This window comes from Eublepharis macularius, chromosome 14, assembly GCF_028583425.1.
Source record: "Eublepharis macularius isolate TG4126 chromosome 14, MPM_Emac_v1.0, whole genome shotgun sequence".
Taxonomy (NCBI): Eukaryota; Metazoa; Chordata; class Lepidosauria; order Squamata; family Eublepharidae; genus Eublepharis; species Eublepharis macularius.
In genome coordinates this window covers 31,651,018-31,675,801 of record NC_072803.1, presented here as the reverse complement: position 1 = coordinate 31,675,801, position 24,784 = coordinate 31,651,018, and the positions used below count along the sequence as shown (strand labels likewise).

General features: G+C 39.7%; 1 protein-coding gene across 2 annotated transcripts in view; it reads left to right on the top strand.

The window, feature by feature from the left end:
* Positions 1 to 24,784, top strand: part of PPP3CC (protein phosphatase 3 catalytic subunit gamma) — an 84,824-nt gene that overhangs the window by 21,060 nt on the left and 38,980 nt on the right. For both annotated transcript variants that reach the window (XM_054997394.1, XM_054997392.1), the window contains exons 2-3: positions 11,302 to 11,499; positions 11,799 to 11,923. In XM_054997394.1, the coding sequence (XP_054853369.1) occupies positions 11,302 to 11,499; positions 11,799 to 11,923 (323 nt within the window). The remainder of the gene's footprint in view (positions 1 to 11,301; positions 11,500 to 11,798; positions 11,924 to 24,784) is intronic.

Here is a 24,784-nt window from a genome sequence, read left to right as displayed (position 1 = left end):
TGTTTTGGGGAGCAGGTGGCAGTTTGCTGTCACAGCCTAAGCTCTGGAGACATTGTATTCAGACAGGGGAAGTGATCGTTAAGAAAGCTTTGTCCAAAAATTCAAAATCATGTTGTTTAAGACAATGGGCTTTTCTTTTATAAAATGTATAAAAATACTACTGTAGAATCTTGATCCCTCTGTGAAAACATACAAGGAAGTTAAATCTGAGAATTCTCTATATGTGTAATGTTCTTATTTACAAATACTGCTCAGATTTCTGAAGCCAAAGCGGGGCGGGGGCGTGTTATGGTCTAAGCAGTCCTTGGCCTTTCTCCTTGGTGTGTCAAGCTGTATTGGCTTCCCTAGGCCCTTCTGTCTGCCCCCCGCACCCAAACCAGTCCTTGCCAAACAATTTGAGTACCTGGAATTTGTTTGTATGATTTGTATCATAGAATCGAGTTTTCCCACATGGGGCATACTGTTTTGGGGTGCAAAGTATGAAAAGTTTATGACTATCTAATAAAACACCTCGCAGGCATCTTTTTCTAAGAGTGACTTGTGAGCCTGGGTTTATGCAAAGGAGGGACATTGTACTTTGTACTCCTGGCAAATGAGTTGTCATAAATCATACAGAAGGCATGGCAGAGTTTGCATGCTTTCAGGGTTATAGCAGGAAAGTCATCAAATGAGGAAGGATATGTTCTGCCACATTTTCTCCAAGGGTAAACTATCCACACCTGCATTCACTTGAAGATGTCACTCTGTAATTGTCACTTGGATAAGGCAAGGAGCAATTGCCACCAAATTAAATGTTCGATTAGTAAATTATGCAATACATTGGCTGCTGCATGTGGGTTCTTTTCTTTTTGTAGCCTCAAAGATCTACTTGAAGAACACTGTTCAGAAATTGTGGGGGAGGGGAGTGGCAAGCGTCTGCCTCTTAAATTATTTAGAGTATTAAAAGATTTTGATTGCTACGTGCTACTTCGTTATCAAATAGAAGTAGGAAAGAGATTGCAAGGAGGCATCTTGAGGTGGAGGGTCGGTTGCTGATGGTGGAGGAGCATAGTAGTTGCATAGGGTAGTAAAGCTTTTCATGCTGCTGGTTTTGACTCTTAGGCCTGTAGGCCAGTGGGCAGTTCTGCAGGCAGAAAAAAAGCAAATGCAAGAGGCTAAAACAAAGAAGCAGCTCCATTAAGTGTATAGTTTTATTTATTTTATATCCTGACTTTTGACCTGTTTCAGGCTCTCAGGGTAGTTGGGCAGCAAAGAAATTTTCTAAATAAATGAAGAAAAGCAATAATATGACCCTTGCAACATTAATGGAAAGTCAGGAGAACCATAACTGCATGTTTATCCTCTTTATCTAATTGAAATGCTGGGAAAACTGATCTGCAAATGGGTGTTTTGTAAGTGCTTGAAGTTTGTCTATTCAAATAAGGATAACTTTGCTTTCCGTTCCTTAGATAGTGTTCTTATTTCTTTATAGAGAACCAGTTTGGTGTAGTGGTTAAGAGCGTGGGACTCTAATCTGGAGAGCCAGGTTTGATTCCCACTCCTCCACTCGAAGCCCAGCTGGATGACCTTGGGCTAGTCACAGTTCTCTGGAGCTCTCTCAGCTCCACCCACCTCACAGGGTGTTTGTTGTGGGTATAATAATGGCATACTTTGTAAACCGCTCTGAGTGGGCATTAAGTTGTCCTGAAGGGCAGTATATAAACCAAGTGTTGTTGTTGTTGTTATACTGACCAGTTCTCTTCTACATTTCCCCCCAGAATAGCATTTAGAGTTATCAAAATGATGGGCTGATATTTACTCTGCAAACTTACTCTGTATGATTTGACTCTGGGGAGAAGGGAAGTATGTGTTATATGGGTACACAATACATACAGGGTTTAAGATTAAAATAATGTTCAAGCCACAATAAGTCTTAGTGTGTTAAAATGCCAGAAGGTTCTCTTTTTAGTTTTTGCTGTAACAGAATATGATTACTCCTCCAGAGTTTAATATTAGGGCTGCTGATGCAATTTACACCTGTGTACTATATACTGAAATGTGATGTGCCTACTGCCCATGGGTACATTATAATTCAATATGCACTTTAAATTGTCTGGCCTATAAAATTCTTGGGCTTTAGGAATATTGGGGGAATCTTGGTGTCACTGCTGTGGTGCCTATAGGGCATAAGATGACCAGGTGTGTGTGTATGGTGCCCTCAAGTCATAGCTGGTTTATGATGACTCCCTGGTGGAGTTTTCATGGCAAGAGACTAACAAAGGTGGTTTGCCATTGCCTGCCTCTGCAGTCCTGGTCTTCAGTGGAGGTCTCCCATCCAATTACTAACCAAGGCCGATCCTTCTTAGCTTCTGAGATCTGATGAGATCCTTTTCTTCTCTCTTCCAGACCATCAGATTGTCACAAAGAACTAACCAATATTTGTGTATTAAGTCCAGGTAGTAATAAGAAGGAAAAGGAAGACACCCCTGAATATAAGGCGACCCTCCTTAAATGTTATTTTTAAGAAGTTTTTTAGTATTGGATATAACTAACTTGTATGCAAATTTAAGATAACCCTTCCCCCCTTTTATAGTATACCTGTTAAAAAAAACCCACCCTAGTCTTACATTTGAGTAAATACTGTGTGTGTTGACAAGTTGCTTCAGAAGGTAAAGATTATTCATGGGATAGGGGACTCTAGCTATAAATACAACAGCAAATTAAACACAGGTTTGAATCTGATCAGCTTAAATGTTAAGGGTCAGACTGGGTTCAGCTCATTCTTTCAGTCTGGCAGCCCTAAAGAACTTAATGTGGTTTCAAGTTCTGTGTTAGCTTGTAGTCCTTGCTAAATATTATGACAAGCTATTGTCTGAGAATTGTTTGAAGAATTGGCTTTTAACAAGCATCTGATTGCTGTACCTCTTCTGTGGCTGCTACATGTAGTTTAGGCTTCTTTTTCATGTATAACTTGTAACATATTGTAAGATCCAAGATAAAAAATAGACATGTGACACAAAAAGAAATAATGCGACAACAACAACAACAAAAATCCGTCCTTTAAACAAAAAGTGTACTTTGGAAAATGGTGGTTGATTAGACAACAAAATAAGTAATAGAAAAAAGTTGCATTGAGCAAACCACTAATCAACTTTTTTATTCAGTATTTCCCTTTGACCCTAAAGGAGTAGAATAGCTACAAGAGAGAGGATAACAGGAGTTCTCTTCACAGACCTTGAAAGAGTGGGAGGAGGTTGTATTGACCTTAATGGCTGTTTAGGTCTCCATGGAAAATGGGGTAATCAACACAGATGCTGTTGTAGTGCCCTCATAAAGAGGGAAACTTAGACTTTGCTTTCTGTCTCACTAAAGCTGAGCTTGTGGTCAGTGAATAGGGCATGAGAGTTGCCCTTCTGGATCAGGTCAAAGGTCCGTCTAATCCAGTGTCATGCTTTCAAGTTGTGTGTGACCATTCTGTGGCATTCTGAGAGTCCAGATGCAGCATATGAAGCCAATAGCCCTCCTCCACAGGTAGTCCCCCAGCAACTGGAGTTCTTCCTCTGAACAAAAGCTGGCACTTCTTGGAATGGTTGAGCTCCCACTTTGAGAACTCTAGTGAGAGTTAGAGAAATAAAGATTTCTGGCAGGTCTGTCTTTGGTAAATTAAACATAATGTTGCATAGTAATGAGAGTGTCTTGATATGGACTTGTGCAAGTCACTTTGTGTGTCAACCTTGCTTCCCCATCTGGAAAATGAGCATAATATCTCTTATATGGGTTGTTTTAATGAGTGAGAATTTGGAAAAGCATTTGCCACATGAAAGAATTCTGTAAAGAAAAAATTAGCTCATAATAGAAATGTGTTAATATTGTTAAGCTGCCATGTATTACTTGCTGTCCAAGTACTTGTTCTATGTTAAATACTGCTATGGTTTTATGTATTGCTAAAAACTACCCTCCTGCTAAAACTTCAAGAGACTTTTATCTCTTTTTCATAGCAGAGTGAGGTGGGTTAGTTCAAGTTTCCATTTTTTAACAAGGTTCAAAATTATTTGAACTTGGATACTCACTCATGGCAGAATGTAAACTGGGAATGTCTGTGGAAGCAAGGAATTTCAGGATATGATTTTTTTCGGTTTCTACTAGCTGTTCTGTGTGATTGCTTGCAATACTTTTTTCCATTCAAAGAACAGCCATCTGTTCAAGAAGCAGCTGTAGTTTCCTCATTTGTACATCTAGGAATAGTTTTGGAAAGAGGCAATTGCTGCAAAGGCATTAGAAACCATGGGTAATGCCCGTGATAATCTGCCTGTTACCATTTTGATAATAGGTGACTTGAGTAGGATTCAAGCAAGGAAGTTTTATAGATACACATATTTTAATGCACAAAAAGCATTTGTCTTGCATGGAGTTCTACACAAAAAATCATATCTTTTTGGTAGCAAGGAATGTTTTTGTTTTGATGCTCTGATACACAAGAAATATGGTATGTGCATCCATAAAACACGTCCTTTCACTTGGCATATCTGCACATTTTGTGGAGTTACATTATTCTTTCCTCCATTTCTTTTTCTGATCCACGCAGTCTAGGGTAAGCTGCATATGAACAGGAAAACAGTGTTCAGAGATCCCTTTTAAAATTATATGTATGCTCCCACCCTCCTTTGCCTTTTCATTTATAGGAGGAAAAGACATGAGTTCTCTCTAGTTTTTTCCACAGGCAAGAAAGTGATTTTGAATTGAAAAACAAGAAGGAGAAGGGTTAGGCAGTTTTCTCCACTTGCCTTTCTTTCATTCAGATGTGGCCTGGTCAAGGTTGCTTGGGTTATTATTTTGCAGAGGAAAGGATAGTGCAATTCTGTGTGAAAGGTAGCTTGAGTTTGGCAGTGAAAGATGGCAGTCCACTTGTCTCTATAACCTATCAGCTACCTTTCAACTTCAGGATTCTGTGCATTTTTGGCATAATTGCATGTAAATTGGGTGGGTATGTTTGCATTATCTAGATGCAAATTTAGACATACAGTTGGTGAAATTCTATATTTTGTTCAAATTTCTTTCATGCTTGGTTCACTTACCTATGTCTGTGCTAAAGGAGGAAAATTCTGAGTCAAGTAATAGAGTGGATATCAAATACTGGAATAATGCTTATCCATAATAAATAAAAAATAAACAAATAATCCAAAAAAATCTAAACACTTAAGCACCAAATCTAAATAACCATGAAAATGATAAGACTGAAAACCATAAAAATCAGGATCAGAGCCAGTAGCATGACTGTAAGGGTGGTCTGTGGAAAATGAGCGTGAATGAGAGGAACATGTCTATGCCATATAAATACTTGCATTATATGTAAACGTAAAGGAATGTTTATTGGTGCAGATCAGTTATAAACATGAATTGGAATTTTATATGATAAAAATGGATGTATTCTCCTAGAGGAGAATCTGAAGTGTGCTAAGATTGCAGTGAATTGCTGTGTCCATATTGGAGGGTAGATGCTGAAACGTTTTATACATCTTGTGACTTATGTCCATGGAAACGATCAAATTGAGGATCTGTTGTGCTATATGTCAGTCTTTGTCTCAAGTACACAGGGTAACTTTTTCAAAATGCTAAATAATTGGAGGTGATAGTCAGATCTCTGAAAGATGGACTTTCTTCTTGCCAGTGGGAATGTAGGAATTACTACCCCTCTGGTTTTTTTGGTTTGGTTTTGCAAACTTTAAGATGTAATTCAATAAACTTTGTCATTACGGGAATGAAGCTTGGGGATCTTTGGGTTGTCATGATTTGCTGTGCCCTCTTCACACACATCTTAGAGAGAAATTATTTCTGCAGCAAACCATGTTGTCTCATATGAATCACACTGTGGTTTCTTCTCTTGCCTAGAAACCAATTTAGAATCCTGGTTTGAATGGAAGAGAACAAACCATACTTCACGTTTCAAGTAAAACAAACTGTGGTTTGCTGTCACAGTGGGAAGTGAATGATTTCCTAGCCACAAGAGGAGAGCAAAGGAAGTGGAAGCATGCAAGCTAGAATGTTTTTAGGGCTCATTCCCATAATTACAGGCCATTTTTTGTCTGTGAGCCATGCCTGAGTCTCATGCTTTGGACAATGCATTGCCCCACCTGTGTATATTTTAACGTGTAAACTGCTCAAACTACAACGTACAATGGATGACATTATTAAGGCTAATAGCTAAAACCAACTGAAAAAAATGTACTATGGCTGTACAGATGCAGATCATTTGGAGCGACAACACAGTATGAGGAAAGCTGTGGAAACATCATCGAGTGATTAAACCCCTCAGCTTTTGATCAAGTCAAAAATCAAGTGCCAAAATCCTGATTTTACTGAGCAGAACTCTGTAGCTCAGAGTATAAATAAACAAGACAAACTTGAATCTCTTTAAGTGTTTTAGTTGCATTTCTGCAATAAACTGCTTGATGAAACATGTATAAAACACTTTTTTGTTATACGTAAATACATTTTTGTAAATTTGGACACTTCATTCTAATCACAGAATTGGGGGATAAAAAAAATTAAGCCTTGTATTACATAGATACGGATACCATCTGTCTATCTCTTCAGCAGTGTTTTCCTCTGCTTTTTGTACCAGCATTGGGGGAGGGAATGTAATTTTTGCACCTTGAGAGAAATATTTGTTGGATTAGTATTTGGAAGAAGAAATATTATACCCTATATATTAATTTATTTATTAGACTTATGGTCCACTCTCCCCGCAATACAGGCTTAGAGCGCATCACAACCCGATTAAAACACAATATAGTATACAATAAATAACATATGTGCATGCAAACTGGGTGTGCTGCATGTAAATGAACTCTGAGCCCAGTCGGTAGTAGTGGTAGGAGTGGTCTCTGCTTATGATAGAAAAATAAATCGAGTGTATGTGTGAAAAACTAGCCAGCCTGACAGCTGTCTTGAGCAATGTTGGCAGCAGAGAGCATTATACAGGTGCAAGCCCTCATTCAACTAGTAACTGGGCTGCTTGCTTCCATCTTCCTGTAGGCCTCCAGCTGAAGCAGATTGGGCTTAAAGGACATACGCAGTTAAGCAAAGACATTTTCTGTACTCTCCAACTGCCCAGGGATCCTTTAAACTGGGGGTCTGCTTCTCTGCTGCAGCTTAAGGAACTTTGTTTTGGGGAGGGGAGAGATGGGCTTTGAAAGATGCCCTTCCCCTGAGGCTAGTTCTCCTCTTTTTATATGAAACATGTTATTTAATTAGGGCCTTAATATAAGCTTGTGTATGTACCCCCTGTCCCCTCACAGTGGAGTATATAAATTCATTAGCATGACTTTTATACTAAAGACTGGTTTAATAGATGAGTGACCAAGTAATAGGTTACGGTCCACCTTCCCTTGCCTTCTTCCATTCCTGAATTCATGTTAGTGTTGCAGCCACAAGTGATGATGGAAGATAACTTGTTCACCTGCAATAAGGTTTCTGGTAACTGATGTAGAGAAGACCCACCAGAAACTGTTATTCACATTTCCAGCTGTTAAGGAAGGCATACTACACCATAGGAACACAGTTGTCATAAAATAGAAACCGCTCATAAATTGCATAATTAGAGCCAAAGAAATTTAGCTGAATGAAAGACAGAAGGGCAATAGCAGTACTAGAAAAGGCTGCCAGAAGCTTGGCATAGAGAAACTAAGCTGCTTCATAGTTGAAATTTCCTGTAGGTGTGCTCCTTTATGCTACTCTTGTGTCTAAAAGAAGGGAAAAAAGCTTGGGACACACAATCAGGGAAGACAAGAACACAGCTGAACTTTGGAAAATTCAGCTTTCCTTTTTCTACAATGGAGGTAAATTTGTGTGCTGATAACCCTTTTCATGTGCTCTTATTTTTTATTTGTTTAACATTTTAATTCCATCTTTCCACAAGGTCTCATTATGGTCTACAAACAAAACTAAAATGTGTGGAAATGTTCTTGTGTTGTATACAAGTAACCTGGTTAAATAGCCTTAATTTGGCTTAACCTCAGCTGTAGAGATAGCATGAATCTCCAGACATCTTAAGAGTACAGCTAGTCAGTGGATCCTGATTTTCCCAAATAGCTGGCATCATAGAACATTGCACATACTATACTTAAATGCTTGCACATTGTTTTATGTCATTTTGGTTGGTCCCAATAAAGGTATTGCACAGTGTTTGGGTTTTAGATTTAGCTTTAGGCTGTTCATGCTGTTATTAAGTGAGAGACAGAACCTGTTGACTGGAAACTGAGAAACTATTTGGCGGCAAGGTATCTGATTAGACTAAGCTGAGCACAGTCGCTCTGATAACCCTTGAGCATGTGAAGACTTACTTAGTTTTTGCGTAGAATTAGTGTTGTTCTGACAAGGAACAAATACAAGAACTCACTTTTTTATAAAGCCAAGCAAAGGGAGAATTTTCTCAGTTGCCCATTGCATCTCCCAGGATCAAATAATCCATCCACTGGGCTGCTGTGGCTGGCTTGCAAGATGTGCTCCAGAATTTTATTTTCTTAATGGAGCAGCTCTTACAAAGCAGTCCCATGGAGCAGTGGGTGGCTGTTTGGTCCTGGGAGATGCACTGTGCAATTGGGGCAGCAGGATTTGAGTGCTTCTTCAGGGAGCTTTGACTCTCAAAAACTTATACCCGGAAGATCTTGTTGGTGTCTAAGGTGCCACTGAACTCAAATCATGCTGTTCTATTGCAAACCAACATGACTACCTATCTGAAACTATGCAGATGAGGAGCATAAATAGCATTAAATCTGCATTTTGTCAAAGCTGGTGTAATGGATAAACTACATGTTGGTCTGCGGTAGAAGAGCAAGATCCAGTTTCAATAACACCTTAAAAGACCAACTTGATTTCGAAAGTATGAGTTTTTGAGCTTTGACTCTCAAAAGCTCATCCTTTGGAAATCTAGTTGGTCTTTAAGGTGCTATTGGACCCAGATCTTGCTCTTCTACATTTTCGTGTGTAATTCTTTATCATGAATGTTTTTTTTCTTCTGCATATTATTCATGGACTGCCTATTAAAGGCAAAGTGGGGTGGGGGGCAATTTCTTTTTGCCCTGTTTTCCTGCTGCTGCCTGGACTTGACAGTTTTAGATGGAGCAGTGAGATGAGAGAAAGGAATTAAATATCCTCTTCCCAGATTTCCTGCAGGTTCATTCAACAGAGAAATAAAGTAAGAGAGAGAGAGAGAGAGAGAGAGAGAGAGAGAGAGAGAGAGTGGAGAAGGGGGGAGAGAGAGAGAGAGAGAGAACTATCACAGAACTACATTTAACATCATATCCTGTCATCCATGAGTGTTGTGAAACCGAACAAGAAATATGAGAAACATGTTTAAAAGGCAAGTTCTTTTGTCCCTGGAATATCCGAATGTTCATGCTGAAGCTGTGCTTTTTCTAACTTTTGTGAGTAGAGCTACATATATGTATGAGCATATTTCTGACAGTTAGGAAAGACTTTTCACTGAAAGTTGTGTAAAAGATAAGGAAAGTTTTCAATAAACTACCACATAAAAAACCACAAGCTGCTTTTCTCCCCATAGGTTTCAAACATACTAGCAAACTCTGATGTTTGGAACCTGAAAAGGGGAGGAGACCCATAGGGGAGTAATTTTGAGCAGAGAAGCAGTAGGTGGAGGGGGAAAAAATTAAACAACCCCTTCCCTTCCTGACACTTCTATGTTCTAGATCACTGAAAGTATCATTTTCACTAGGAAAAAAACAGCTATCAAGTTATTTTTACATGCATATTTGTGTAAAGTGTACGTAAACATTTCAAGTGTGAATTGGGAATTTTTAAATTCAAATCTTAGCTCTTCAGCTATAAAAACCTTAGGTGGCCTTAAGCAAGTTATGTTCTCTTAGCATCCCCACCCTCCATTTGCTTTTTCTGCCATAAGACTTAGACTAGAGATTTTATTTTAAGGATTGCTGAGAATTCAGATATCACAATAAATTGTGCCCAGAAATCTGCACTCTTATCTCTGTACCTGAGCAGAAGAGTGAGGGAATGCACAAGCCCAAGAATAAACTGAACTTGTTCTTATTGTGAATACATTCCAATTTAGTTTTCTAACTGAATTTAGCTTAAATGATCATGCTAGCACATCCCAGGAGTCAACAGGGTTTAGTTATGACTCTAGGAAAGTCTAGAAAGCAGACAAAACAACTTTCACTTCATGCAGTGTTGTGATATCATCTGAATGCTTGGCCTTGGTCAGCATTTGATGTTGTATCCCTGGGATTAGAATGGTCATTGTGTAAGGAATTTGGAATGTCCAATTACTGTAATTCTTATTTAGAGTTAAAAATTGCAAGCAGACACACTCCAAGTATACTCCAGGATATGTTTGCTGTTACAGATTAGAAAGGAAATACTTACATTCTTTCTGAGGAAGGATTGAAGAGGAATAATGAAATCCAAGGGTCTTCAAACAAACGTAATAGTACGCAGGAAGAACTGAGCACATAATGCTCACACACAGTTTACTCAGCAGGAGTTACAGGACGAATAAGTTGACATCACATTTGGGGTTAGACATGGAGGGACGGTATGGGCAGAGAAGAGCAGGGTGAGGATTATATTGACAGGTGGGTTATGGGAAAGCCAAATGGTGCAACTGACATCTATTCTATCTGACGCCCCTGCAGAGTTGAAATAAGGGGCAAGAGGAGGACTAATAGGTGATTGTTTACCAAAGCTTTTTCTCTAGAAGGTGGTCAAGAAAAAAAAACATTAACATGCTTGCTAAAATTCATCCAGGTTATTCATGGCCTGAAAGCCTTTCTATTTAGGTCAGTTAATTTGTTAGTGATCATGTATAGTTAGGGAGTAGAATGTACCTTTGAGATGAATCTTTCAGGTGCAGGGAAAAGTACAGTATAAGAAGGGGAAAGACGCATCTAACCTTACTCTGGCTGTCCAAGCCCCTAGAAAGTTGAAAATTGATCTATTTATTTTATTTATTTATTTTCAATTTATAATTTAAGACTTATATTCAGCTCTCTGAAAAACCATTCCTTTACATTTTGTTGCTGTTTTCTGAAAATGTGTAGTTTGTTCCTAGGGATTTATATGTTTTATATGCCCATGATTATCTTCACACTACATTTCATGTTAGTTTTAGACATACTGGATATTATCTTTCTTTAAGTCAGCCAAGATCAGAACAGATTTCAATGTGATACTCTTTTTCTTTCTGCACAGGTTAAAGAAATCAGTGCTGAAATCTGATTACAGGTGGGGTTATCATACTCTGAGCTAACTCAATTTTTAACTTTTCCTTTTTCTCTTTCTCCCTAGCTGTTCCATTCCCACCCACACAACGGCTAACCCTGAAGGAAGTTTTTGAGGATGGGAAACCCAGGTTGGAAATACTAAAAAATCACTTGGTAAAAGAAGGGCGCCTGGAAGAGGATGCAGCACTGAAGATAATCAATGATGGAGCTGCCATTCTGAGGCATGAGAAGACAATGATTGAAGTAGAGGCTCCAATCACAGGTCAGCACATGCTTTCTTGTAATTGTTTTTGTCTTCTGAGGCCCATCTCTTAAACTCAAGCTTCCAAAACCAGAAGATTTCCAGTTGCATGTTTTTTCTGCTCAGGATTTGAAAATTCCCTGAACTTCCAAATGAAAGAAGTGTTTTGGTACCATGGAAATATGGAGTGCAGGAACTGAATATACTGGAACAATTTAAGAGGAAGTAAAATCATGCTTACAGTTGGTTCCCAACCTTTCTCTTCTTAGCATGTAATCTTGTTCTTTTCTTTTCTTTTTTTGCTATCCTTCCTCCCCTAGTGTGTGGTGACATTCATGGGCAGTTCTTTGACCTGATGAAGTTGTTTGAAGTTGGAGGATCACCCAATAACACTCGCTACCTCTTCCTGGGAGACTACGTGGACAGAGGCTACTTCAGTATAGAGGTGCCAATTCAGTTGAGCCTTTGGGGGTTAGTGTGTTAAAGTCTGGACTAAACCTGTGGGACTTCCACCTCTTGTACTGCTTTGAGAGGATGGTATGGTTCTTAAATGTCAAAGGTTCCATCAATATGCTTTCTCTAAGAGAAAAGAAAAAAAACATACAAATTTTACTTTAGGTAAATTAAGAATCATGACAACAGAGTGGTTAGATTTTAGTGTTGGACAGTATGGTTTTAGATCTGCTAGTCTCATTCCAAATGCTACCATGCTACCATGAATGAAAATCTGATACATTGGTTTCTAAAAGTCAGAGAATGTAAGACTGATGTTGATCATATTTTTGTTTGTTTTTTTGTGTATCATACATCATACAGATCTGAATAACTTGTGGCCACTTCTTACATAATACAGGATATAATATATAAGCAAAATCCATGTTTATTGTGTGCATCTTCATCCTAGGTATATTTTTGAATTCTAATGCATCACACCAGACTAATCTGGGCTTGGATATAGCTTATGACTTCTCCAAATGGCTCCATGCTCTTTCAGTCCTACAAGCTGATCAAAGCAGTCTGGATTGACTGTAAACTCTGCTAATGTAGTCTAAGAAAAATGGGTAATTGGGTGGAGCTGGCATAGAGAAAACATTGCCTCATCAGTATTTCTAAATAAATGTGTTCATGTATTTATTCAGACGAAACATGGTGATAATATTACATCCTGCCTTGTCACCAATTGGCAGTTCAAAGAGTTTCACTGAAATATATCTTAAAAAGCGCTGGCTGGCTCTGATTTGAGTCTAAAATCGTATGGACAGGTTTTCATGATCTGAAAATGTGGAAGCATGAGTAAGAAATGGCAGTAGCCAGGGAGTTAAGATATTTCATTCTATACTGAATGAATATAACTCCCTGACTACTGCCATTTCCTGCTCAAGTAGCCAGGGAATTCAGGTATTTCATTCAGCGCAGATCTTAACCAAGGATCCCAATGAGTCCCTTTCTCTTGACCTACTTCTCTACTACTTTTTGTATCATCTCCTTCCAATCTATCGTGGGGAGGGAAAGGAAGAAAACATCTGAAAGTATTGCAGGGAAGCATTCCAAACGAAACTGCAATACAAAATTAAATACCTTCATTACTATATATCTAGTTTCCAGTGTGTTTTCTAGCTGTAGAACTTCAAGTTTCTGCTCTTAAAAATTGACTTCTGTACCACAGAATTCCCATCCCCCTGAGGTGAGACTTCTCCCAACAAGCTGGCTGAACTAGCCCAAGAAAATACTTTCTGCTTTTATAAGAGTGAAGACAAATGTATTATTTCAGGAGAAGCTCTCATGATTTTCACAGCTTTGTACTTTGTAAGACAGATCTAGTTTATGTAGATGCGTCAGGCGTCAGTTTTATTGTATTTATTTAAAACATGTCCTGTCTTTTCCTGAATATGGACTTAAGGTGGCTATTGATCAGCTTAGTAAAATAATACTGCTCCCCAAAAACACACATCCTGTGACACTGATCATCATAACTCAAATCTCAATAAAAGCCCTGAAAGACAAAAACAGCTTTGCATTTTCTCCTGAACTCCTCCAAAGTCCTCCTTGCCGCCTCCATTAGCTCATACAAGGCGAATAACAGGAAAAGTACAGGTCGTGACAGAGGGTGAGCGTCCTGGCTTGAGCAGAGGAGTGATTTTGTTCCTGTCCTGTGTTGCATGTTGCTCATGTTTTCAAACCATCTATGTGAACATTTATGAGGTCGTGAGCCATAGCTAGGCTATGGCTCAGTGACAGAGTATCTGCTTTACATGCAGCCGGTCCCAGATTCAATCCCTGCCACCCTCTTGTTAAAAGGGATGAGATAGTGGATGATGTCAAAGACCTCTGGAGAGCCTCTGTCAGTCAGAGTAAATAATAGTGGCCTTGATAGACCAATGGCCTGACTCAGTGTCAGGCAGCTTCGTGTGTTCATACTTCATATTTAAAAAAAATAACAACAGGGGGAGTTACTTGCTGAGATTCACAGAAGAGGGTAGTCGGATGTTGTTTGTTCTCAGCTGGTATTTGTTGCATGCCTGCAAAACTTTTTTTTTTACCAGAACTCATCCTTGGGAATGAAAAGGTATGGAATATGATTAGGGTGCTTCTAAAGTGCTCCCACTCTTCCTCAATTTGTTTTCATCCTAACAGCGAGCAGTGGAATATGCTAAGAGGTCTGCATCTGAGATGTCACTTACTAGAGCTTGTTGGTTTTTGTGACACATTTCTCTAACAAAAGCGGTGCTGGGAAAATGGTAGAGCATATGCTTTACAAGTAGAAAATCCCAAATTCAGTCCCCACTCAGCATCTCCAGTTAAAAAGTCTAAGTAGCAAGCGATGCGAAAAATCTCTGCCTGAGATAGTGGCTAGGCATAACTAGTCAGAGTAAACAATACTGACAATAGACCAGAGGTTGAATCAGTACAAAGTAGCATCATGCATTAATGGGACTCAGTGAATGGAAAGAACTGATCAACCTTAACTATCCTGAATGATAGCTTTCTGTAGAGTTATTGGTTAAGTGGAGCCAGTGTGCTGTCTTCATGTCAGCTACTAAGAGGCACGGGTAAGGAATTGTCTTATAAGTAAATGTTGCCAACTGCCTAAGGGACTATGATCTTTGGGTAGAATGGAGTTGAGTAGTAAAACAGAGTTGCACTTACTTGTAACTGTTGTTCATTGAGGACTTCTGTGCAGGCAGACATGAGACTGTGCACGTGCAGGCCTGCCGACCGGACAGATTTTACATCTTTTTTCTCCTCTAGAGGGGGTGCTCTCCTCCCAGAGTGCCTGCACAGCGATTTCCCACCAAAGCCGGCTGCGCTCTGGGGGAGCGCCCCCCCCCTTACCCTTAGCTTTTCCTTTGCTGCTAGACTCTCCATGTGAGAAGAAAAGAGTATATAGCGGGGCAGGAGGGAGGGTATGTGTGCCTGCACAGAAGACCTCCAACAGTTACAAGTAAGCGCAACTCTGTTTTCATTGTTGGCTATGCAGTCCCACATGGGAGTTTAGCAAGCTATTACCAGGAGGAGGGTTGACTCTTCACTGGGAAAAAAGCTTGCCAAACTGCTTCTTTTGATGAATATCCAGGGCATAGTGCTTCACGACAGCATCTGCAGATACCCTGTTGCAGTTTTCATATCTCATGTAATAGAAGTGCTGTTGATGTCACTTGAGATCCAGTGGTATGTGTATGGATCTTCAATGGACCAAACATGGAATTTACATGACATGTCCCTATAGGAATGCATCTGACAAAGAGAGTTGTGGCTCTCGAAAGCTTATGCTACAATAAAGTTGGTTAGTCTTAAAGGTGCTACTGGACTCTTTACTATTTTGCTGCTACAGACTAACACAGCTAATTCCTCTGGATCTAATATGAAATACAGTTTCCTGTCCGCTGTGGGGCAGGAGGCAGTAATAGCTGCCATGTGAACCTAACAGAGGAGTTGAATAAACCTTCCCTTTTGGAAACCACAGGGTATTCTAATACGATCGCCAGGGCACAGGTATAAAGATCAACTCCTGTAGCTCCTACCCCAGTTTTAAGCCTAGACCATTTCCTGGTAAGACAAGTTTGCATTGAGAGTAAATTCTGTTACCTCATCAGGCAGGTCAACTAATAAAAATTAGTCTTCTTGTCAGATCCAGTCTGGGGACAGCATGAAACTTGATTCCTTCATAAGAAAGGGAAATCCAGTACCTAGGGGAGCAGAAGATATTGCCCGTGGCCCTCTCCAACAGTTGATGGAATCATGATGCCGTGGTCAGGAAAGATGCTATTACAATATACGTGGTCCATTCTGCTTGCATTTTCCTCACCACCGATATCAGTGGAGGAGGCAAAAATACATAAATTGGTGTCCTGGCCAACTGGATTGGAACATGTAGGACATGGAAGCTGTGCTGTTTCCTTCTCAGTGAAGGGATTTAATTCTGAGAATCCCCACCATATGTGGGTATCTGTACACTTTGTTCCCTAGCCTATCTGCAAGGAAGAAGCACATATTGAACCCTCTTAGTTTCAAACATAGGTGTGTAGCTTACTTTCTTCCGTAGTTACATGCTATAATTTTAGAGCCCTAGCAATATATCCCCCAGTCTTCTTTTTTTTTATATATATATAAATTTTTATTTTTCAAACTACAAAACGCTACACAGCACTACACAAGACTATCACAAGGAAAGGGGAAAGGGAAGGGACAAAGGGGATGGAAAAAGAAAGGGGGGGGGGATGACCTACAAACACTAAACACTACATTTCAATGTTTTCCCTTCATACTGTCATAATACAAAAATAGCTCCATAGGATAATGATGGAGTGGTTAATCATACAGAGAATAGGCATTTCAAATTCTGATTAAACTTTCCTCCCCCTTCTAGGTCCCGGACGCAATTCTCTCTGTGCAACCGCTGTTGCGGTGCTCTCCTCCTCCTCCCCCCCCCTCCGGCTTCTCCTTTTCTTCGTTCTCGGTGCAGCAGAATTCCGGGTTTTTATCCTCAAAATCCTTTAGTTGATCTTCTGATAGTATCTTATAGGCCTGATCTTTATATCTAAACCATATTCCTTCCGGGAATAACCATTTGTACTTTATTCCATGGTCCCTCAGAAGAGCTGCAAACTTTTTATACTTAAAATGTCTTTTCCGGACTAGAAATGGAACGTCCTTCAAAATCTTGACTTTCAAACCCATAAAGTCCAAATCCGCATTGTATGAGTTATATAGGATGGTGTCCCGAATCTTTTTAAATGAAAAGTCAATAATGATCTCACGAGGCAACTGTCGCTTTGTTGCATATTTTGAAGAAGCCCGACGGACCTCCAAAATGGCGCTTTTAACCTCTTCTTTAGTCGTCCTCGCGGGTATCGCCAATAGTTCCGAGACCACATCCCACAGATCCTCATTTTCCTCCTCTTTCACGTTTTGGAGACGCAAAATTGTCTGCGTTCGTTCCATCTGTAGCCCGATCAGCTGGTTCTCAACCAACTTCAGCTCCTTTTTTGTAGCCTTCACAAGTGACGCACTTTCCAGAGCAGACTTCTCTGTCCCCCCCGCTACTTCCTTAATGGTTTTCACTTCGCTTTCAATTAAGCCCACCCTTTGATCAGTTTCGTTCAGCTTGTCAACAAAGGGTTTTATGGCTTCCACCACCGCCCTGCGCACCAACTCTTCGAGCGACTCTCCCTTCAAGGTAGCCGAGATTGACTTACCGAGAGCGGGACTTTGCTTCTTTGCTGCCATTTGGGGGGGGGGGGGCGCCAACAAAATTCTGGAACTCACCGAAGGGGAAGAGCGAGTCTTCTTCAGATCAACCTCTCCTTCACGAACGCTTATAGAACAGAAGGGATTCGCTTGTTTACAGGCTTCCGCCTGTTTCTTTTATTTGCCGTTTCTCGTTGCCCGGCGGCACTCGAGGCGCCGCGCACGTCTGCCGGCCTCCATAGGGACAAACGGGCAATTCCCCCCCCGCATTGATTTCGGGGGGTTCTTCCCGCAGCGTCCCGGACCCTGGCTCCCTCCCTGGGAGTCCTGGGGGCTAATCCTTGCAGATCAGCTGCCCGGTCAGGGTGCCCGGTTGTTTCCTCCCGGACCAGCCGAGAGGAGCGTCCGGCATGGCTGAGAAAACGAAACCGAGTCCCTATCCCCCAGTCTTCTAACGAAAATATCAGAGGTGATAGAGGTATCCATCGACCTAAGGCCAAGTTCAATTCCTTTAAAAAGATAAGAGTGTGGAAGCCACCAGCTCAGTGACTAATGGTTAATCTGGGTTACAAAAGACAAAAACCAAAGTTGTAGTAATCTCATATGCATTTCTGCCCACAGTGTGGCCTCTGTAGTCGTGCCATCTGGTCTAACAGTGCCTGCTTCTAATGTCGACTGAAAATCTCCATTAGGAGGAATATCTCATAACTGTATCCTTCCAGCCCTCTCCAAGGATACAAATACTTCCATTGCTCAACCTCTAAAAAAACCGATCCTTAGGAATTGTACCCTTGCTGGGTACAGGAGCTACTTACTAAAGTTAATGAGGCCCAAACATTGGCATTTCCTGACATTCAAACTAATAAATGTTCGAAGGACCTCTCTAGAATTTGCAGTGGTTAGCCCACCATCCAGCTAAGGATAGATGGAATACCCTGTATTCTAAGAAATGTCACCTACACCTGTCGTATGCTTAGTGAATACACTGGGAGTTGTTGCCAAACCAAAGGATAAAACCTGATATTAGTAAATCTTATCTCCCGACTGAAATCTCAGAGTTTTCTGTAATCCTCCTTAATTGAGAAATGAGATACGCATTCTAGGGTCAATGCTGTAAACCCAGGATCAAGGTTAACTGTAGAACCAGGGGGAGTTACCACCCCAAACTTGCGCACCCTGATAGACTCATTTAAATCTCGAGTCTAATATGGGTCGTCTTCCCCATCTCCTTAAACACTAAGGAAAAATTCTTTAATAGAATCCTAGTCCAGATTCTGATTATGGTACTCCTTGTACCGTGCCCTTTCCAATTAGTGTTAGCAGTTCCAGCACTAGTTGTGGTGGTGAGCACATTGCCTTACTAGGAAAAAAACTCAAGAGCAAAACTCCCAGACTCAGTTTTATAACTATTGGAAGAACTATTTCCAAGGCCTAATCATCAGTAGAGATAGACTCTCACTTGCAATTGTGTTCAGTGAATCTGTTTCCAACCATTGTGGCATCTTATCCTGGATAAAATTAGTTCTGCAGTACATCTCTGTCATCAGAAGGTGGGTTCCCTTGCTGCTGCTCATGTGAGTTTGTATGCCTCTGAAATTGCCCCTGATCAGTCAAGGTAGACGGACTTTGAAGATATTGGTGGTAATGCTGGTATCTTTTTTTTTTTTTGAAAAATTTTTATTGGGTTAGAATCCATTATTTCCACATTTACATTCAATTTTCCCCAATTTTTTCATCTCTAACCCCCTCCCTTTCCCCCCCCCCTTTTTGTTGACTTCCAACAGCTTTCCAACCCTTTGTCCCCTTTCCCTTACTTTTATTAGCTTCCTCTATCTAAAACAAATATATATTCTCCATTATTCTAAGCAGTACATCCTTAACTATTTTTAACATTATATGCCCAAACTGTAAGCCTTTGTTTCCATCTTAGATAAACAATTTATCCCAATTTTTCAATTTCAGGTATTTCTATATATCATAAACCATATAGATCATACATTCGTTTATATCAAACAATTTGACTTATTCTCTATATATATTACTCATTCTATCTTTTTATAATAGTTCTATATATCTCTCCTCACGTAGTCAATCAATTTGACCCATCTATATCTTCAGACATTCAGTTTGGTACAAAACTTGTCAGAAAAAAAAAGAAAATATTGTTAGTTAATCGCTCCTTATATTTAGTCCTTATAATTAATTATTTTCTCTATGTTCTGTTTGTTAACCTATATATATCTATATATATGTCAATCTATTAATCTGACTGCTTATTAATTCACATTTATCTCTTCTCCCCCCGGTAAAGTCTCCCCCCTCTACTTCAATACTTCAGTAGTTCTCAAACTGCCACAGTTTTCCTCCCACCTCCCATTTCTTCTCCAGGTATTGTTTCAGCTTCTCCCAGTCTGTGTTGAACTGCCCTGAGTCCAGATCTCTCAATTTTCTTGTCATCTTGTCCATTTCAGCCATATACAGCAATTTGTAAGTCCAATCTTCAATAGATGGCACTTCTTGTACTTTCCATTTTTGCGCATACAAAAGTCTAGCTGCTGCTGTCATATAAAATATCAACGTCCTGTGTTGGGCTGGAATTCCCTCCATTCCCAAGTTCAGTAGCAGGAGTTCTGGGTTCTTATTAATTTGAAATTGTAAAATTTCACTCATTTCTCTTATTATTTCCCCCCAGTACTGCCTGGCTACCTCACACGACCACCACATATGATAGAGGGAGCCCTCATGCTTCTTACATTTCCAGCATTTATTAGAAGTATTCGAATTCCCTAGCGCAATCTTCTTTGGTGTCATGTACCAACGATAGATCATTTTATAAATGTTCTCTTTGATATTAATACATGTCGTTGTCTTCATTGTAGTTTTCCACAAGTATTCCCATGCCTCCATTGTTATTTCTTTATTAAAGTTTATAGCCCATTTCACCATTTGTGTTTTAACTATCTCATCCTCGGTATACCACTTCAACAGTACTTGGTATACCTTGGATATTCTTTTCTTATCTTCTTTAAGAAGGGTCTGCTCTAGTTCCGAATTCTCTATTCGTATACCTCCCTTTACAGAGTCCGAATTATATAAGTCTCTGATCTGTCTATACTGGAACCAATCGTAGTTAGGTGATAGTTCCTCTTGTGTCTTTATTCTAAGTTTGGATGCTTCAGTTTTAGTTATTTCTTTATACGTTAAACATTGTTGTTCATTATCAACAGCTCTCGGGTCTATCACCTCATATGGAACCACCCACAAAGGGGTTCCTTCTTGTAGATAAATTCTGTACTTCTTCCAGATTATGTATAGACTTCTCCGAACAAAGTGATGCAGGAACATCGAGTTGACCTTTACTTTGTCATGCCATAAATATGCGTGCCATCCAAATATTTTTTTATATCCCTCTAGGGCTAATAGTTTCTTGTTCTTTAATGTCATCCATTCTTTCAACCAAACTAGGCAGATTGCATCATGATAAAGTCTCAGATTGGGCAGTTGCATTCCGCCTCTTTCCTTTGCATCTTGTAAAACTTTCACTTTCACTCGAGGCTTCTTGCCTGCCCAAACAAAATCTGATATTTTCCTCTGCCATTTTTCAAATTGTTTGGAGTCTCTGATGATTGGTATTGTCTGTAGCAAAAACATTACTCTTGGTAACACATTCATCTTAACTGCTGCAATCCTGCCCAACCATGACAAATTCAATCTATTCCATTTAATCAAGTCTCTCTCTATCTGAGTCCATAGTTTTTCATAATTGTTTTTGAATAGATCTATGTTCTTTGCAGTTAATTCGACTCCCAAATATTTCACTTTACTTGTTACTTCACAATCCGTTGTTTCCATTAACAATTGTTGTTTCTGCTTAGTCATATTTTTGCATAATATCTTTGACTTCTTTTTGTTAATGAAGAAACCTGCCAAGTCTCCAAACTCCTTGATCTTATCTATCACTCTTGGCATGTTCTCCAATGGGTCCTCTACAATTAACATTATGTCATCCGCAAATGCTCTGACCTTGTATGAATAGTCCTTTATTTTTATTCCACGAATTTCATCATCTTGACGTATTTGTATCATCAGAATCTCCAATACTAAAATGAACAACAATGGAGATAACGGGCAACCTTGTCTTGTTCCTTTACTTATCGTCAATTTCTTGGTCAATTCATCATTCACCACAATTGCTGCAGTCTGGTCTCTATAAATTTCCTTAATTGCTCTGATGAATCTTTCTCCCAATTGTAGCTTTTCCATAGTGGCAAACATAAAGTCCCAGTTTAAATTGTCAAACGCTTTTTCAGCGTCAACAAAGAAGAAACCAACCTCTTTGTCACAACGCTTGTCATAATATTCAATAGCATTGATCACTGTCCTTAAGTTGTCTCTTATTTGTCTGTCTGGCAAAAAGCCTGCTTGTTCCTCCTCTATGACTTCCGAGAGCCACCCCTTCAATCTCTCCGCCAATATCTTCGCAAAAATTTTGTAGTCATTGTTGAGTAGCGATATAGGTCTATAATTTTTCACATTAGTCAGGTCTTGGCCCTCTTTTGGGATCAATGATATATTCGCTTCACTCCAAGTTTCTGGAATCCTTTGATCCCTTAAAACCCCATTCATCACCTCTTTTAGGAATGGTGCCAGTTCATTAGCCATTGTCTTATAGAATTTAGCCGTAAGTCCATCTGGCCCTGGCGCCTTTCCTAGATTTGCAGATTGTATTGCCTTACTTATTTCCTCGTCAGTTACTTCACTATTCAACTTATTTCTCCAAGCTTCCGAGATTTCTGGAAGTTTGGTTTTCTCCAAATATGACGCTATTGATTCTTTGTTTACTTCTTTTTTATTATACAGCTTAGCGTAAAATTTATAAAAGGCTCTACTAATGGTAGCCTGCTCCAAATACGTTTTGTTATCTTCGCAAATTTTATTTATTATCTTCTTTTCCCTTTTCTTCTTCAATTGCCATGCCAGGTACTTCCCAGGTTTATTAGCACCCTCAAACGCTTTTTGATTCAGTCTTTTGAGATTCCACTCCAATTCTTTATTGCTCATTGCTGTTAGCTGTTCTTGAAGTATTTTAATTTCCTGGTATACCTTCTTTTTCCCTGGTCTCTTTTTTAGCTGTATTTCTTTGGCTTTTATTTTCTCCTCAATCTCTTGTCTTTTCTCCTCTTTCTTCTTTCTTGCTCTACCATTTAAGTCCATTAGTATGCCCCTTACAACCGCCTTATAAGCATCCCAAACTTTATTGGTTGGTACTTCTTTATTCACGTTGTATTGTATAAAAAACTTTGTCTCTCTTCTCAGTATTTCCATATTCTCTCTTTCCTGTAACAAGTCCTCATTTATTCTCCATGCTTTCCTTTTTCTCTTTTTTCCAAATTTCCACATAATTGGGTTGTGATCTGAGCCTACCATAGGCATTATTTCTACCTCCTTAGTCCATAATGCTAAGTCTTTTGAGGCCCAGATCATATCAATTCTTGATAATGTAGAATGCCTTGCAGAATAAAAGGTAAACTGTCTGCTTTTAGGATATTCTCTCCTCCATACATCTTCAAGAGTCTCTTGTTGAATCAACTCAAAAAAAAGCTTTGGTAATAGTCCTCTTTTCTTTTGTGCCGTTGTAGTCTTTTTGTCTAGTTCCAAGTCTGTCACTCCATTGAAGTCTCCAGCAAGAATTATCTGGTCGTATGCAAGATCGTCTAAATGCTTCCTTAAATCCTCAAAGAAGCTTTCTTTTGCACCGTTAGGTGCATAAAGTCCGACTACCAACACTCTCTTTAAATTCCAAATACATTCCACTGCTACAAATCTAGCTTCCACATCTCTCATAACAAATTTTGGCTGTAGCTCCTCTTTTATGTACAACACCACTCCTCTTTTTTTCTTGTTGGAGGCCGCTACATATTCTTTGCCCAATTTTCCAGATTTTAAATATTTTACATCCTGCTTTCTGATATGGGTCTCTTGCAAACAAACAATATCACATTTTTGTTTTAGTAGCCAGTGAAAAGTATTTTTCCTCTTATTCGGTGAGTTTAGTCCATTTACATTCCAAGATAATACTTTACACTCCATACTCATGATCTTGTTGGTAAGTCTTTTTCATTGTCCTTAATAAATCGCTCCATCTCTCGCTCAGATCTGATGCGTTTTTTGGCCCCTCCAAACTCAAAGGACACTCCTTCCGGTAACTCCCATCTGTACCTGATTTTCATGTCCTTCAAAATCTGAATTAGCACTTTATATTTTTTCCGGTCCAGTAACACTGATCTGGGCAGTTCCTTCATTATAATAATCGTCTTGCCATCAATCTCCAATGGATCTTGAAACTGTTTTGTCACAATCCTCTCTTTCATATTTCGTGTTGTAAACTGCACAATCACATCTCTTGGTAGTTTCCTCTGGGTTGCTATTCTCGAATTCACACGGTATGCCACATCTAGGATAGCCACAACTTCCTCCTCCTCCTTTCCCAGGTACTCAGCCAACACCTCAGTCATCTGTTCTTGCGCTGACTTTCCTTCCACTTCTGGCAAGCCACGAAAACGTAGCTGCTTCTCCATATGTTTAGTTTCTGCAACTGACATTCTCCCCTTCACCAATCTCATCTCTGTTTGTTGCGTGTCTGCTAAATTCTCCATCGCGTCTTCTACTGTTTTAACTCTCTGCTGCGTTCCTTGTAATTCATTTCGTATTGTTTCCATACCTTTTTTCACTTCTGACAGCTCCGATTTTACTGTCTGTGTAACCTCTTTAACCTCTTTTATCAGCTCCAATTTCGTGTCCTTAAGTTCTTTAATCATATCTAAAAGTTTTTTGTCCAGGTTTTTATCCAGGTTTTCTATTGCCGATTGCCACTCTTTTTTTGACATCGTGGGGCTTGCTTTAGCTCGCTCCCACGAATCCGCTCTCTTCCTTAACTCCGTGGCGTAAAATTTAACGTTTTTCTATTTTAAATGTCCCGGTCTTCTTATAGAAATTAAGTTTTAAAGAGTCCAAAATGTCGGGCGTCTTTTCTCTATGGTTTCTCTATGATTTTGTAATCCAAGATGGCCTACTTCCTCTTCCGCTGAAGCCGCGACCCTTCCCCTTTCAAAAATGGCGATTCCCTACTTCCTGCCCTCCAGCAAGGGCCGCTTCTCTCCAGCCACTCTATTGTTATTACGCACTTCCTGTCTCCCGTCTTCCCACAGCAGATCTCGCGATGGTGTCTTTTTCTCACAGCTCCAAAGCCACAGGTATTCAAAACAATAGTCCCATTTCTTTAATAACTTCTTTAAACTTAGTCTCTTTTTAAATTCGATTCCTGCCGAGTCTTCCCCTCCTTTTCACTAGTCTGTTGCAGTTTAAAAATCTACTTTTTTTCCTCTCTGTTTTTATCAATCTGTCCCGTCTCAGAAGATAATGATCTTTACCTTCTCTTCACTTTTCTCGGGTTGTAATCGCTGTTTCGATTTTAAGTTCTCCTCTCAGCTTCTTCCCCCAATCGATGCTTGGGTATGTAGGTCTTATGCCAGCCGAATTGGCCCCAAAACTGCCGCAGAGATTATAGCCGACCCGTCGCAAGGTGGGACCTCAAGGATCGGGGGGAGACTCGTTGTGT